The sequence below is a fragment of the Drosophila subobscura genome, chromosome O, assembly GCF_008121235.1.
Source record: "Drosophila subobscura isolate 14011-0131.10 chromosome O, UCBerk_Dsub_1.0, whole genome shotgun sequence".
Classification (NCBI taxonomy): domain Eukaryota; kingdom Metazoa; phylum Arthropoda; class Insecta; order Diptera; family Drosophilidae; genus Drosophila; species Drosophila subobscura.
Genome location: NC_048533.1, coordinates 22,256,261 through 22,270,428, shown reverse-complemented (window position 1 = coordinate 22,270,428; position 14,168 = coordinate 22,256,261). Strand labels below are relative to the sequence as shown.

Sequence of the window (14,168 nt, the reverse complement as noted above, 5' to 3'; positions counted from 1 at the left end):
AACTAAAAATATGTGGTTCAAATTAAAGAAATTAAAATATGTACTACTTAAAAAAGGATATATTAAATGATTCCGTCCAGTGTAAGTCGTTGTCTTATCATATCTTAGTTGATGCTAGCGGGACAGGTATATTGCGAATTATCCGCGTCCAGTGCTGCAAAATGCTGGCCTAAAAGTTAAACGCGGGGTCGGAGCGAAGGCGAGAATGTGTAGCGTTGAGGACGGGCCACGGGATTTTAATAAGAAACAAATTAACAGCAGCCCGCCTGCAAAACCTGCAAAAGCGCGTATTTAATGCTTTTTAATGTGTCCTACTTAGTCGCGATTAGCCAGTGTTTGTGGTTCCGGTTGTGAGTGTATTGTTTTTGTGCCGGCAATCAAGTAAATTAAACCGAAATTTTTTTTTCCCAAACCAAACTGCAGAAAAGTGACAAATAATCCGTGGCCTGCATCTGCAAGCGCGGGAGGGGGGCGGCCAGATAAAGAAAGAGCGCAAAGAACGAGGGAAAATCGCTGTTGATTAACTTACGGGAAACGACACCACACCGAGGGCCCGTCGCGTTTGCATTTGTTTATGTTTTTCAAAGATTGTTTTCGTGTGTTGCAACTAAAATAAAAGCAGAGTAAAAGTGAAAACAGGCTATCAACGCTGCTGCTGCTATTGCTGATGGTAGTAGTTGTTGTTGGTGGTGTACGTGCAGAAACATAAAGAGACACATCCCTCCTCGTCCCACCTCGTCTCTCCCTCCGTCGCTCTTCGCAGGAGGTGGGAGAGCGAATGGTCGTTGACGTTGTTTTTGTGTGACACACAGAGGAGAAGAAGAACACGCGGCGCGTTGCGGCTGCTGGCAGCGGCGGCGGGCTCACGCTGCTTCCATCATCCAAAAGGGCGGGAAGCAGTCAAAAGAACATTTCTTCTCTTCGCTCTCGTTCTGTGCGTTTGCGCTTGCCGCTTGCCGTTGCTCGGAAATGTCGAGGGGGGGCGAACATAAGCGTGTCTCCCTTACTTCAATCATCCAAAGCGAATCGGTATTCTCGAGATTCGGCGGCAACATCTTGGAGCCGGAGGTGCCGGCCGTCCAAAATAAGCCAGCAAAGACAACAAAAAGCATTCGCATCAATCTCAAACTCTTCGAGACGGACACCGTCAACTATCCAGAGTTTAATTATTCAAAGCTTTTGTACTTGGAGAAGGTATGTTCAAGGATTGTGCCTGGGCTGTGCTTCCTTAATGTTCATCTTCATTTTTATTTTGCAGAAAAAGGCCAAGAAGTTAAAGCTAAAGACTGGCAACGGTTTCAGCAGCAGCGATCCGTTTGCCGACAACGATGATGACGTTCAGCGCATTGCCAAAGAGCTGGAGGCCAAATATGGCAACGCCTATGCCAAAGGACGTGGACGCAGCAGAAAGGAGGATCATCGTGACATTGGCGTGGGCTACGATGACACCGATTCCTTCATTGATAATTCCGAAGCGGTAATGCACGCAATCAGCACTCAAATTGGCTTCGGTGCTAACATTTTTCACATTTCCTTTGCAGTACGACGAAGTCATACCCGAGGAGGTGGAGACCCTGGAGGGTGGCTTCTACATCAACTGCGGCGCCTTAGAGTTCAAGCCGTTGACCAAGAAATCCTACACCACGCGAACGGATGCGATCATCAAAATGCCAGAGAGATCGCGCAAGCGCATCGTTTCCTCGAGCTCCAATAGTTCATCGTCGTCTTCGTCCTCGTCGTCGTCGTCGGGCGAGGATAATGACGCTGACGACAACAATGGATCGGATGATGATGATGGCTCATCGGATAGCGAATCGAATAGCGAGGACGATGACGACGATGATGATGATGATAATGATGAGGAGGACTCCGACAGCGAGAGCCTGGACGATGGCGACTCTGCCAACACAGCAAAGTCCAACACCAATGAAATGTACAAAGGCAATCATCAGGCAAAGAGAGCCAAGATCAGCTCTGGCGTTGGTGATGCGCCACCCAAGTCAAAATCAAAGTCAAAGTCAAAGTCCAGTGGTTCCAGCTCCAGCACCACCAGCACCAGTAAACCCACCAAAACGCTGACAGTGACCTCCTCCTCCTCGAACTCGCCGCGACCCAGTGCCGTGGATAATTCCGATTCGGAGGTGCGTCAGGCCCAGGCGCAGGCACTGAAGAAGGTGGTCAAGACAACGACCGTCAAGGACATGCTCAAGGCCAAAAGGGATAGCTTCCTGAAGTCACAGAGCGGCACAGCATCGGTTGCAGGTACTGTCGTCAATGGGGAACTGAAGTGCCATTCCACGGATGATCTGGAGAGCAGCTGTGACACGGACTCCGTGCCGGATCAGGCCATGACGGACAAAGCAGCCAAGAGCCAAGGCCAAGGGCAGGCTGGTGAAAGTATGTCTCACTCCACCGAGCAGCATGCTTGTGAGCGGAATTTAATATTGTTTTTCTGTTTGTTTCCTTTAAAGATCTGCGAACGGCTGACACGCTGCTGCCGACATCTCTGGATGCGCATATTCTAAAGACCGTCAACTGTTTCAAGGAGGTGGTGAAGAGCCGCGACATGTGCGGCAAAAAGTTCACGCTGGATAGCAATCTGAGCGCTCTGCTGCTAAAGTGAGTTTCACAAAGACTGACCAGAGGGAAGCCCAAACCTAAATGACAATTTCTTGCTCTTCTCCTAGGGTCTACGAGGCATTGCTCTGCGCGGATCGTAACGAACGGAATATGGTCTTCTCGCACATTGAGTATCAGCTGCAGCTGCCCAAATACTATATGCTGCGCAAGGGCAAGGCCATGCGCTCCAAGGAGGAGAGGAACAAGACAACCATTGCCTTGGACAAGCTGCGGCGTGCGGTGTCCGAGTCCATGCCCAAGGCCGTAGCCAGCTACGAAATGGAGTTGCATCATTTTGCAGAGCAAGCGTAAGATTAATTTAAACATTTACCAAGGGATTTGGCCGCTCATTCATCAAAATTACCTTTCAGTGCGGCGGATGTGAACTCGGAGGTGCCGCTCAAGATGCCGCGCAAGAAGTTCCAGTGGACCAGCGAGCTGCGAAGCCTTTTGTTCAGCGTCTATCAGGCACGCTGGACCTCCTATGCTGTGCTCGGCAAGCGCAAGGACTCGCTGGAGGAGTTCATCAATGGTTTTCTCAAGTCAAAGGTCCTTGAACTGTGGCCCATGGGCTGGATGCGTTACGATGATCTACAAAATGAAATCACCCGCCAAAAGAACTCCATCAGAAGGTCCACAGAGAAGACAAAGACTCCAGCGAAACCAATTGCCGTTGTTGCAGCTCCAGCTCCTGCTCCTGCTCCTTCTCCGGCGGCTGCTGCCACACCAGAGCCACTGCCGCAACCCAATAATTATCTAAGACAAGTGGAAGAGTTGCCGCCGGGAGCAGGACCAAGTCGATCGCGTGGCAACTCGGACACGGACTCAGCTACAAGTGCCTCATCCAATAGCCTGAAGCGCAAGCTCAAAGAGCAGCCAACCGGCAAAGCCACCAAGCCACCGAAAACAAAAATGGCAAAGCATCAGCAGCAGCAGCAGCAGTCGCAACCGCAGCCACAGCAGCCTCAACCTCAAGTCCAGGTAACGCCTGCTGCAGCAGTTGTGAATGTGGCTGCTGGCAGTCTGGAGAATCTTTTATGCATGCCCAGTACATCGGCACAGGCGGCTGTCTTGGCGGGAATGCTTGGCGATTTTGCTGTCTCGGCTAGGACACATTCGGACCAACACCAGAGCATGTACAATCTCATAACTGCAGCGACGCTGGCAGCTGCTGCCGCCAATCCTAGCGTCACGACAATCAACAGTCATCAGACAAACAGCAGCAGCAACAACAGCAGTCCAGCACATTCCAAGGTGATCAGTGGAGCACGACCATCGCCGCATGTCATCAATTTGGATGACTACAAGTGTCCCAGCGATATACTGCAGACATCCAAGCAGCTGGCTGCACATTCCTCTGCAATAACCATCACGCCGCAGCCCACTCCAGTCATTACCAGCACCAACAGCAGCGGCAGCAGCAGCCGCTTGTCCTATGCCACACAGTTGCAGAATTCTTCCGCAAATTTGGAGAGCAGCAGCGAATCCGATGGCGTTGAGATTGTTGGTGTCTATCCTGCCGGAGCGATGGCGATGGCAACTATAACAGCCACAGCAAAGCCGCAAAAAGCAAAAACAAAGACTCAAAGCAAGGCAAAGACTGCCACGGGCACAGGTACAAGCACGGGAAAGGCCAATGGAGCATCAGTGCTGGGCTTCCAAGCGGACAACATGTACATCTATAATAACAAGAACAAGAATAACAACAATAACAACAACAACAATCATCATCACCATCAACACACTGCCAAAGTGGGTGTGGGTGTGGGTGCGATGACTGTGGGTCAGCAGCAGCATGTCTACGATCTCAGCAGCAACGCCCAAGTAATGAAGACATTGTCCGAACTGAAATCCCTCGAGAAGCAATTGTCACTGCAAAACACTTGGCAAAAACAATTCAACGTCTCACCGAGCGGCGTCATGAAGGGAGGAAATGTCAGCGGCAGTGGCGGTGCGGGAACGTCAACGCATCAATGACCCTTGCTAAATGCCGCACAGCCATCGAAGGCACCAGTGTCGGCATTCTACAATCACGAGGCGATGGCAGCAGCACTCGTTCTCTCCTCAATGAGCTCCCTGGCCAGCTATGATCATCAGTTGGGTCTGCTCAACGGCAGCAGCGGCGGCAGTGGCTCCGTGGCGGTGCCCGTGCCCGTGCCCGTCTCTGTGCAGAGTAGCTCACATCTTGGGGGCTCCGGTTCCGTCCCACTAACCCATACACTGCCACAAGTATTTGTAAAGCCCTCCCCGCCTACAGCTGCCAGTGAGGCAGCCAGCAACAACACCAACACATCCATCTTACAACAACTGCCAACGAAGTTCGTTTAGCATAAGTCGTCCCTACTCAACCACTCGACTAAGATGCAGCTTGTAAACTGTGCTGTGCAGGTTTCATACAAACATTAGACAGCAGCGAGTGAGTGCGAGAGAGTGATCCTCAGTCGAATTCTCGACACATGTCCCGTGTGTGTTCGTTTCGCCTTTCCTTTTCATACAATTATACATACATCAATCAATCAATCAAGTAACATTTTAGTCTTTTAAGCAAGAAAGTAATTAGTCGAAGTCGGAAGTCGAAGTTGTGTGTGTAATTTGTACTTTGCAAGCATTAAATAAGCAACAAATTCGAAATTAGTTATTTATAGCGAAACATTTTTTATTAAATAAAGGAAAAACACAAAATAAGTTATGTAAAAACAAAACCCAATCGATTGCGTTTTACCCCTCATAAATATATATATGGGATTGGATATATACACACACACACATACATAGATATATATATTTTCATATCAATATTTGTTGTGTAAACCAAAAAGATAATGTTAAAACCAACACATCCATCCATACATTCTACTCTCTGATAGTACCCGCCCACTGCTCCTCCTCCTCCTCCGATAACTTAGCCTAATTTGTAAAAGATAACACACGTGCTTTGCTCGATAATTGCTGGGGGAGTGTGATGGGGAAGGCCAGCAGCAACATCTTGCGCTCACTTGATCCAGCGCAGCATAGAGGTGGCTGCCATACGCACCATGGCAATGGTCGATTGTTGGGCGACAGCCGGCATCAGATTGGGATCCGCAAGCTCTGGCTGTGGCGTCAGACTCGGCACCGATTCCCAGTCCAAGCGCAAGGAGTTCTCATCTGCCAGGAAAGTAAACAAATTTACAGATATAACTCCTTGATTAAACTCTATTAAAACGCACCTTCAGATTCCGATTCTGTGGCCGTTTCAATGCCAATTAATAGAGAGTCCACCGATTTCATGAGCGGCGCATTTGTCACATCCAAATGGCCAAAGCGGCCCAAGTCGCTGCGCTCCAGATCGAGTATGGCCAAAATGTTTTCGAGCGTGTGCTGTTCGTTGAGCGCGCGCAGCTTCACCTGCTGCGTGTAGGCCAGATACATGATATTGGAGTTGACACGCGACACCTTGCGCAGGAACTGCTCCTCGTTGAGCAGCTTGCGGCAAAAGTCCCCGTAGGCAATCTTATGTGGCAGCCGCACATTCAGATAGAAGCTCAGCAGCTGCGTCAGCTGCGCCGTGTACGTGAGGGCGCCCACAATGCGATACGCCTCGTAGCGACTGGGTGTAATCTCATTGGCCGTGGCCTTTGGCACATCGTCCTTGTTGTCCGACAGCCAGTCCAGGTAAGCAGTATAATCTCCGTTGGCAGGCAGCGAGGGTCCCACAATGCGGTACTGCACCTCGCTGATGCCGCTGCCATGGAACACCCATTTGCCACGTATATACGAGGTGTTCTTGGCATCGGCCAGTGCAGCAATTGTCTCTGCCTCCTCGCTGCGCTCGTTGCTCATCTTGCGCTGCTGCTCATCCTTCAGCACCACCTCTGTGATGGGAAAGATGTAGGTGACCAGCTGCTGGATGCCCCGACGAGCCGTCTGCTTGATGTTGTCCATCAGACCGAGATGCGTGTCGCGCAGCTTCTCGATCTTCTCGATGCGATCGAGCACATAGTCCTCCAGCATCTTCACTTTTATGGGATACTTGGGCAGGTTCTTGCGCTTCTCGTCATTGGCGAGACGCAGTTCATCACGCTGCTCGCCCAGCACCAGCAGACGCTGTGTGGTGCTACCAATCAGCTGCTGCAGCAGTTCCAGCTGTTTGCGCTTGGCTTTGATGGCCATCAAGCGATTCTCGTTCGACTTGTGTTGCTGTATGAGGCCCTCATAGCGATTGCTGTAGGTCTTCAGACCCGCCTGCAGACTGATATATCGCTGCTGCTTTTCCGACAGGCTGTAAAACCAAAATGATAAATGTATTAGGGGAAGAACGAATGGAATGACTGTGCAGAGAGTAGCAAACCTCTCGGCCCTTTCGGTGGCGGCGCTATGAGTAATGTTTCCATTTCTGACGCAATTTCGACAGTGGAAGCGTGTCGCAGTGCAACCGAGACAAAGAGGACATCGCAGACCAACTGCAGTCGCAGCAGCAGCTGCTATGGTTTCCTTTACGCTGTTGCCTCCATTTGGCTTCTTCTTTGTGTATCCTGCGCCATCACAGATGTCATCGTCGTCATTGGTCGAGGCACTGGATATTTGAAAATTCTCTGGGGCTTTGGAGCTTTCATCGGAGCTGGAGCTACTTGCCATTACAGCCAGAGCATTGTGTTTTCGAGTTTCATTTAATTGTTATTGTTATTGTTTTTGCAGTTTTCCTTTTTTTCTCTTCTTTGCCTGTCTATGGCGGACTTATCGACGAAATATATCGCCTGACCCTCACAAATGTACCGAAATATACCATCTCGTTTTCCAAATATACCGTAAATATACAGAGTCCTAAATCATTTTCAACGATTTTGATATTCTTTTTAATATTACAAGATAGTTACAACTCTCAGCACTACAGCTTTAATTTTTTCCAGTAGAGTAATTAATTCTTCACAAGATTGACTAGTTTTCATGACTTCCTTTTATTTGATTGCTCACAAACTACGGTTCATGCTGAAAAGTTAAATAAGAAATAATATTAGCATAAAACGTAAGAATGTAACGTTATTTGACTACTTGTTGCTAACATTTCGGCAGTGCTGCGCAGCGCATTCGAGTGGCCATGTGTTGCACAGCGCTGATATTGACACACGAATAAGCGCCACTCTCAAACGCGCAAATAATATTAATTAATTAAACGAAACATGCCAGCGGTTTTTATAATTTTTGTTTTTTAATTTCAGAAGAGATTTCTATAACCAAATAAATCAACTAGCAGGTTTGAAAGATCAACAAAATCCAATGGTGCTGCTTAAATTCAAACCCTTCCATTCCACTTTTCGATTTGTAGTTCGGTGCATTAATTTAGGGACAGCGAATGTCCATGTTTTCTGTTTTTTTTCGTTGAGGACAGTAAATTTAGTTAGCTCTGGGCGATATCGTGCGTGTGTGTGTGTGTGTGTGTTTGATTGGGTCTATTTTAGCGCAGCAGTAGCCTTGCCCGCCTTGCCGCCCAGCACTTTGAGGGCCGCCTCAGCCACATCGGCCACGCGGGGCAGAGCGTGCAGCTCGAGCGTCTTGGCATAGGGCATGGGCACATCCACACCGCAGCAACGCCACACAGGGGCATCCAGCTCGAAGAATGTCTCATCCTCCATGATGCGGGCGCAGATCTCAGCACCAACACCTAAAAAGCAGAAAAATAAAAGTTTATTCAGGGAGCTTTGAGCTGGAGCTTCTCCGATCGCTTACCGTGCTGAGGCCAGCCGTTCTCTAGGGTGACGAGATGGTGGGTCTTGCGCACAGAGGCAAAGATGGTCGCCGTGTCCAGGGGACGAATGGAGCGCAGATTGATGATCTCAGCCTCGATGCCCTTCTTGGCCAGCTCGGCGGCGGCCAGGAGTGCCGTCTCCACAGCCTTGGAATGCGCCACAATGGTGATGTCCTTGCCAGGCCTCATGATCTTCGCCTTGCCAATCGGCACCACAAAGTCCTTGTCGGTGATTTTATCATCGACGGGGAATGCAGTGCCGTACATGAGTTCGTTCTCCAGGAACACAACTGGATCGGGATCCCGAATGGCAGCCTTGAGCAGGCCTCGTGCATCCTCCGTGTCGTAGGGGGACACCACCTTCAGGCCAGGGCAGTGTGCATACCAGGCGGCAAAGCACTGAGAGTGCTGCGCGGCCACACCAGAGGCGGCACCATTGGGTCCGCGGAACACGATTGGTACATTGACAGCGCCAGCGGACATGTAGAACGTCTTGGCAGCGGAATTGATGATCTGAAGGGTGGCAGGGAAAAGGTTTTCAATTATTAAGGGACATACATCTCATGTGTGTGCCTGTGCCTCCTCCCTGTAGCTGCTCTTATGTCCAATTCAAGTTAATACAATTTGCATTTTATTTGCTGAACTTCACTTAATTCCTAATTTCTGCTTAATGATAAATGCGGGCAGGCGTCGTCCCTTCCAGAAGCGTGGCAATGGGTTATCGTTCGCCTGTCGCAGAATCTCGGCCACATGCTGCTCGGCACTGAACGATTCCGCCTGCTTGATCTGGGACATGAGCTGTGCCTGGAACGCCTTCTCCTTGCGCATCTCGCGACGCTGCCGCACCTTGGCCCACTCGAACTTCATCTTGCGGCGCAGCTTCTTCAACTTGTGCTTCTTCATCTTGCGCTTGCGGATGACAATGAGGCGGGCAGCCTCCATTTTGTCGGGTATGCTCTTGCCCAGCGGCGGCGAAATGATTGTCCGCTCGCCCACGCGATCTTTTTGCAGTATGTCGTTGATTTCGTTCAGCCAGGTGGAGCGCGGACTTTCAATGATCTTGGGCAGAGGCAGCTGACAGTCGCCAATGGGTGGCTTGACAGACTTGAGTAGCTTGGCCTGCACATAATCGGATAATATGGGAGTGGAGTTTGGAATTAGTCAAACGGTACAGAGGTGCCGGTTCTATAGGCTTTGTTTTTGTGTTGAGACAGGAGCCGCTCAACCCATATTATCCCATTACGCGCCGCCCCTTTTTGATTTTGTAATGAACTTGAATTGGACTAGTAGGAGTAATTAGCTAGCTGAGTGGGGGGGAGGGGGCACATTAACTGGAGTTAATCTCTCCTTTGGTGTTGTTTTTGGCAATGAGATAATATGAGTATTTAGGCAACTGCTTGGATGTAGTAGGGGGAACCAATCAATACTCACGTGATCAATGGCCTGCATGGCAAAGTTGAAGGTCATGAACTCGCAGACGGGACGCAGACCGGCCATGGCAGCACCCACAGCAATGCCAGCGAAACCCATTTCTGTGATTGGCGTATCAATGATGCGTGTGTCGCCATACTTCTTCCACAGTCCACGGGATACCTAGACAAAACAGATAAAATACAAATTGGAGCGATCATTCAGGGTAAACAAATCAGAAAGTTATTATCGCTGCTGCCCGTGTTATCAGCGTGCCAAACACACACACAATGCGTGACCTTGCCGATGCCAATCACGCAGCCTGCGAAAGGTAGGCAGAGACACGATTCCGATTCATTATCAGACACGCACTTGCCCTGCCCCCGCGGCTGGTTACTGCCACTGTCGATGTGGGCCCACTGCATCAGCTGTCAGCGCGAACTGTCACTGCTGGCCGATGCTGTTTACGTAATCGGCAAAGGGGGTAAATGTTGCAAGGGTTTTTCTTAGTTTCTTTTCGCTTACCTTGTAGGCACCGTCGTACTGGGCCACCTCCTCGCCCAGCAGGAAGACACGATCGTCCCGGCTCAGCTCCTCGTCGAGGGCACTGTTGAGGGCATCGCGTACCGTCATCTGCTTGGCGGCCAGCACCTTGGGGGTGGTGGAGAACGCACGTTGGGCGGCGCAGGCTGCCTGTGTCAGTCTCGAGCGCAGCATATTCGCTTAATTGATACACAGTCTGGCTAAATTTCAATCGGATTCGTTTCCCAGCTGCAAATCAAGTTCGGAAAAGGCTATTATCTAACGTTGGGGGAAAAGCAAAATATTTTACACACCGCACACCGACTGTCGACCCAAGATTTTCGATAAATGTCAAAATGAGGTGTCGTTGTTCAACACTCAGCGGCCATAGCGTTTTACAGCACGCACAATGTGACCACGGAATTATCGATCAAATAAACCGACGGAAATATACCGAAATATACCCTTTCAATTCATTTATCTCGACTTGGATCTTCTGTTCAATATTACCAGCTGGTTAAGACTCTCAGTTTTAAAAATTTAGTTATACTCGAATCAGCATTCAATTCCTCACAAGATTGGCTGATTTTCATGACTTATCTTTATTTGATTGATTGCCAATAAGGTTAAAACTTAAAGGGTCAACCAAAAAAATAGCAATAAAAGTTACGTGGGTGAACTCACGTTACATTGAACTAATTTTCGTGATTAAAATACCGCAAAAGTATTTGATATACTGTAAAGGGTAGCTCGACTGTCTCCACAAGATTTTCGATATATATGGAAATGTCAAAATGTTTGCGCAGTTGTTCAACACTCAATCAAAACTGCTGATTTCAAAAATTGCTTATCGAGTTTTGGCGTTTTTTACACACTGACTTTTGTTTATTTTAATTGTATTGTTTTTTGGAATGATTAAATTCTTCAGATCAGGCCTGCGTCGTGTCTGTTGTTCGGATGCAAAGAAGTCTACCCTCGGTCGACAAAGTAAAATTACGAGAATTTGGTTTTCCCCACCACCCGCGAAGTCCAAATGGATTCAACCCTGCACCGTTCATTACATGGAAAACGAGCGGCAGAAGGAGACGCACATTGTTAAAGTACTGGATGGTGTCTTGGTGCTTCTCTATAACAAGTCTCGGGATAAATTAATTTTTGTGCGGCAATTTAGGGCTTCGGTTTACCAAGCTTGCCTGAACTACCATCAGCCAACAGCCATGGGCGAAGTGGATCTGCAAAAGTTTCCGCCAGAGCTAGGCATCACGCTGGAGCTGTGCGCGGGCCAAGTCGACAAGGACAAGTGTCTGGAGGATATAGCGCGGGAAGAGATTCTCGAGGAATGCGGCTACGATGTGCCCGCCGACAGCATGCAGACAATATATCAGTACAGATCCGGTGTGGGTGTTTCCAGCGGCGCGCAGGCCTTATTCTATTGCGAGGTGTGCGATGAACAGAGAGTTGCCCCGGGCGGTGGTGTAGACAGGGAGGTAATAGAGGTCGTGGAGATGTCGCTGGATGAGGCCAAGAAGCTGGTCGAAACAGGCAATAGGACAAACGGCGGACCAGCGCTGCTTGTTGGCGTGATGTGGTTTCTGCTTAACAAAGCACAAAAATCTACGTAAAGTCATTCAAACGTTAGTGTGACCATGCCATGTTCTCAGTGAAATGTCATAAAGCTTGCTGGCAGCTGCCATGTCGTGTGCTTTTGTTGTTGTTTGTTGTCGGTGCTTCGCATCAGCTGTCTCCCGGAAAATATATTTTTAACACCATGGAAAACGTATCGAAGATCTGGTTGGGGCCGCTGCCCGCTGACTCCCCCTACGTGAAGCCATTCCGCATGTACTACATCCAGAATGGTGTGGAGAAGAACTGGGACCTGCTCAAGGTGCACGACAGCGTGGCCATCATATTGTACAACTCGTCCCGACAGAAGCTGGTGCTTGTGCGACAGTTTCGCCCTGCAGTGTACCACGGCGTAATCACCAGCGAGAAGGGAACGTTTGATAGTGTCGACCTACAGTCGTTCCCGCCCTCCATCGGTGTGACCTTGGAGCTGTGCGCTGGCATTGTGGACAAATCGAAGAGCTGGGTGGAAATTGCACGCGAGGAAGTGCTCGAGGAGTGCGGCTACGATGTGCCCGTGGAGCGCATCGAAGAGGTCATGGTATATAGGTTAGTAGTGCATGAAAATGTGGCATGTTGCATCTCATTCATCATCATCTCCTTGCATTTGCAGATCTGGTGTGGGCTCTTCGGGTGCCAAGCAGGCGATGTACTACTGCGAGGTGAGCGATGCCGACAAGGCCAACAGCGGCGGCGGTGTGGACGATGAAATCATTGAGGTCGTGGAGCTGTCCCTGGACGAGGCCAAGCGCATGCTGCAGAAGGGTGCCGTGAACAACAGTCCGCCCAGCTGCCTGATGGGCCTTTTATGGTTCTTTGCCAACAAGGCCCCCGCAGCGGTTTAGATAAACTTCCCCCACACAATGTTGACTCTCAAGGGGAGATAAGGCAGTTGTCTCGCAGATAAGATGGGGAACTGGACTGGCACTGGACGTCTGCCTTATAATACGTATGTTAACACACAAACACACCCAACACACACACACTTCAAATGCTTTCCAAATTGAAACATGTGAATGAAAAGTAAATCCAAAATTCACTGCCCCACGAGGCTATGTAAATTATATTTGTATATTTCTTTTGTTCCCTACATGAGAGAATAAACTGCAGGCATCGCACGGCACTGCGGCACTCGTATGAATTCGGTCAAGTGGAGGACTCCCACCTTAGCGGCAAAGTGCATAAATCGCTTATAAATCAAAATGCCCCAAAGGCCAGCAGAGAGCGGGGAGACAGAGCTTCTGCTGCGGCTGCCGCTGCTGTTGCTGCTTCTGAGGCTGCATCTAAACGGGTTCCGCCGCACCGCGTTCTTCCCTTCCGCGATGCGATCCGATTCAAACCGACGACTCGTGGTGTGCTGCGGCTGTTTGCCGTTTTTGGGGCCCCTGTCAGGCAACGTGTTGCGCGGCTCAGGTTACTTATTTATACACGGCCAGGGACTTAAGCTGCCGGGCCTGCTCCTGTGCCTCCATCGCGTCTGAAGATGGAGCCGGCTATAGCTTCAGCTTCGGCTCAAAACTCAAGCTCCATCTGCATCTGCATCAACGACAGAAGTTCAGGCGGTCATGGTGAGCGGTGGCGTGGAAATTTATTTACTTCAGAGCCATGATTTGGCAATATTTCAACATTGTAATAGAATTTCTTTCTTTCTCTCTTGCTTGCAGCCTCTTACAGACTTGACTTCCTTTTCGGCTGCAGCTCCCCACTCCCCATCCGCAGCTCACTCTTCAATCCCGAGGGCATGTGCGTGCATTCGATTTTTCAGCAGATAATCAAGGCCGGTTCTTTGTTGTTGTTTCGTGGCTGTTTGCTTGCGTGTTAACCTCATGTAAATTATGGCCAAAGAGGAAGGAGCCAGCCCCATGGTCAGCGCACAAAAACCAACAAAAATGCGAGTGTTGAAATTATATTTAATTTGCATATGTTGAAAGAGGAGCAGCAGCAAGAGCAGCAGCAGGAGCAGAAGCCACAGGTAGCCACAGTCAGGCCTTGGGGGCCAAGCCATGCAAATGAGTTGAGGGAGGCGCATCAGGTGTTGTCATGGAATTTGTCATGGCATCGCGAACAGTTCCTCCTCCCTCAAATGTAATGAATGAATTCCGCTTTTTCCCCCACTGCGTTTTCCTTTGATTTCTCTGGCAATCATCTGTCGCCTGTCAGCTGCTCCCGTTTGAAGTGCTGCGCATTGCTGCAGTTGCTTCAGGGCTCCCCAAGGTGCTGGAATGGTTGCCAGCGGAGCCAACTGATTGCCTTCTGTCTGTCGGGTCTG

General features: G+C 49.6%; 5 protein-coding genes across 8 annotated transcripts; 3 read left to right on the top strand and 2 right to left on the bottom strand.

The window, feature by feature from the left end:
- The first annotated feature begins 46 nt into the window (after positions 1–46).
- LOC117896285 (yemanuclein) lies at positions 47–5,317 on the top strand. 2 transcript variants are annotated; one of them, XM_034804490.1, is made up of 7 exons: positions 48–1,194; positions 1,259–1,477; positions 1,542–2,397; positions 2,472–2,619; positions 2,688–2,927; positions 2,991–3,560; positions 4,892–5,317. In XM_034804490.1, the coding sequence occupies exons 1-7, from the start codon at positions 970–972 to the stop codon at positions 4,950–4,952; spliced, it is 2,319 nt and encodes a 772-aa protein (XP_034660381.1). In that variant the 5' UTR covers positions 48–969; the 3' UTR covers positions 4,953–5,317. The 2 variants fall into 2 exon arrangements, with proteins under 2 accessions (XP_034660380.1, XP_034660381.1); XM_034804489.1 differs by lacking the exon at positions 4,892–5,317 and having other exon boundaries at positions 47–1,194; positions 2,991–4,728.
- A 138-nt stretch (positions 5,318–5,455) lies between these two features.
- LOC117896291 (beclin 1-associated autophagy-related key regulator) lies at positions 5,456–7,334 on the bottom strand. Its single transcript, XM_034804509.1, has 3 exons — positions 6,950–7,334; positions 5,829–6,880; positions 5,456–5,766 (listed from the first exon to the last, which is right to left on the bottom strand). The coding sequence occupies exons 1-3, from the start codon at positions 7,234–7,236 to the stop codon at positions 5,612–5,614; spliced, it is 1,494 nt and encodes a 497-aa protein (XP_034660400.1). The 5' UTR covers positions 7,237–7,334; the 3' UTR covers positions 5,456–5,611.
- Positions 7,335–7,800: 466 nt separating this feature from the next.
- LOC117896292 (pyruvate dehydrogenase E1 component subunit beta, mitochondrial) lies at positions 7,801–10,623 on the bottom strand. 3 transcript variants are annotated; one of them, XM_034804511.1, is made up of 5 exons: positions 10,591–10,623; positions 10,280–10,525; positions 9,776–9,937; positions 8,326–8,857; positions 7,801–8,260 (listed from the first exon to the last, which is right to left on the bottom strand). In XM_034804511.1, the coding sequence occupies exons 2-5, from the start codon at positions 10,469–10,471 to the stop codon at positions 8,049–8,051; spliced, it is 1,098 nt and encodes a 365-aa protein (XP_034660402.1). In that variant the 5' UTR covers positions 10,472–10,525; positions 10,591–10,623; the 3' UTR covers positions 7,801–8,048. The 3 variants fall into 3 exon arrangements, with proteins under 3 accessions (XP_034660402.1, XP_034660401.1, XP_034660403.1); XM_034804510.1 differs by lacking the exon at positions 10,591–10,623 and having other exon boundaries at positions 10,280–10,577; XM_034804512.1 differs by lacking the exons at positions 7,801–8,260; positions 8,326–8,857; positions 10,591–10,623 and adding an exon at positions 8,953–9,463 and having other exon boundaries at positions 10,280–10,584.
- Positions 10,624–11,159: 536 nt separating this feature from the next.
- LOC117896297 (uridine diphosphate glucose pyrophosphatase NUDT14-like) lies at positions 11,160–12,141 on the top strand. Its single transcript, XM_034804518.1, has one exon. It carries the CDS (start codon positions 11,188–11,190, stop codon positions 11,896–11,898), a length of 711 nt encoding a protein of 236 aa, XP_034660409.1. The 5' UTR covers positions 11,160–11,187; the 3' UTR covers positions 11,899–12,141.
- Positions 11,989–12,934, top strand: LOC117896296 (uridine diphosphate glucose pyrophosphatase NUDT14-like). The gene is made up of 2 exons (XM_034804517.1): positions 11,989–12,448; positions 12,513–12,934. The coding sequence occupies exons 1-2, from the start codon at positions 12,045–12,047 to the stop codon at positions 12,742–12,744; spliced, it is 636 nt and encodes a 211-aa protein (XP_034660408.1). The 5' UTR covers positions 11,989–12,044; the 3' UTR covers positions 12,745–12,934.
- Positions 12,935–14,168: the final 1,234 nt, after the last annotated feature.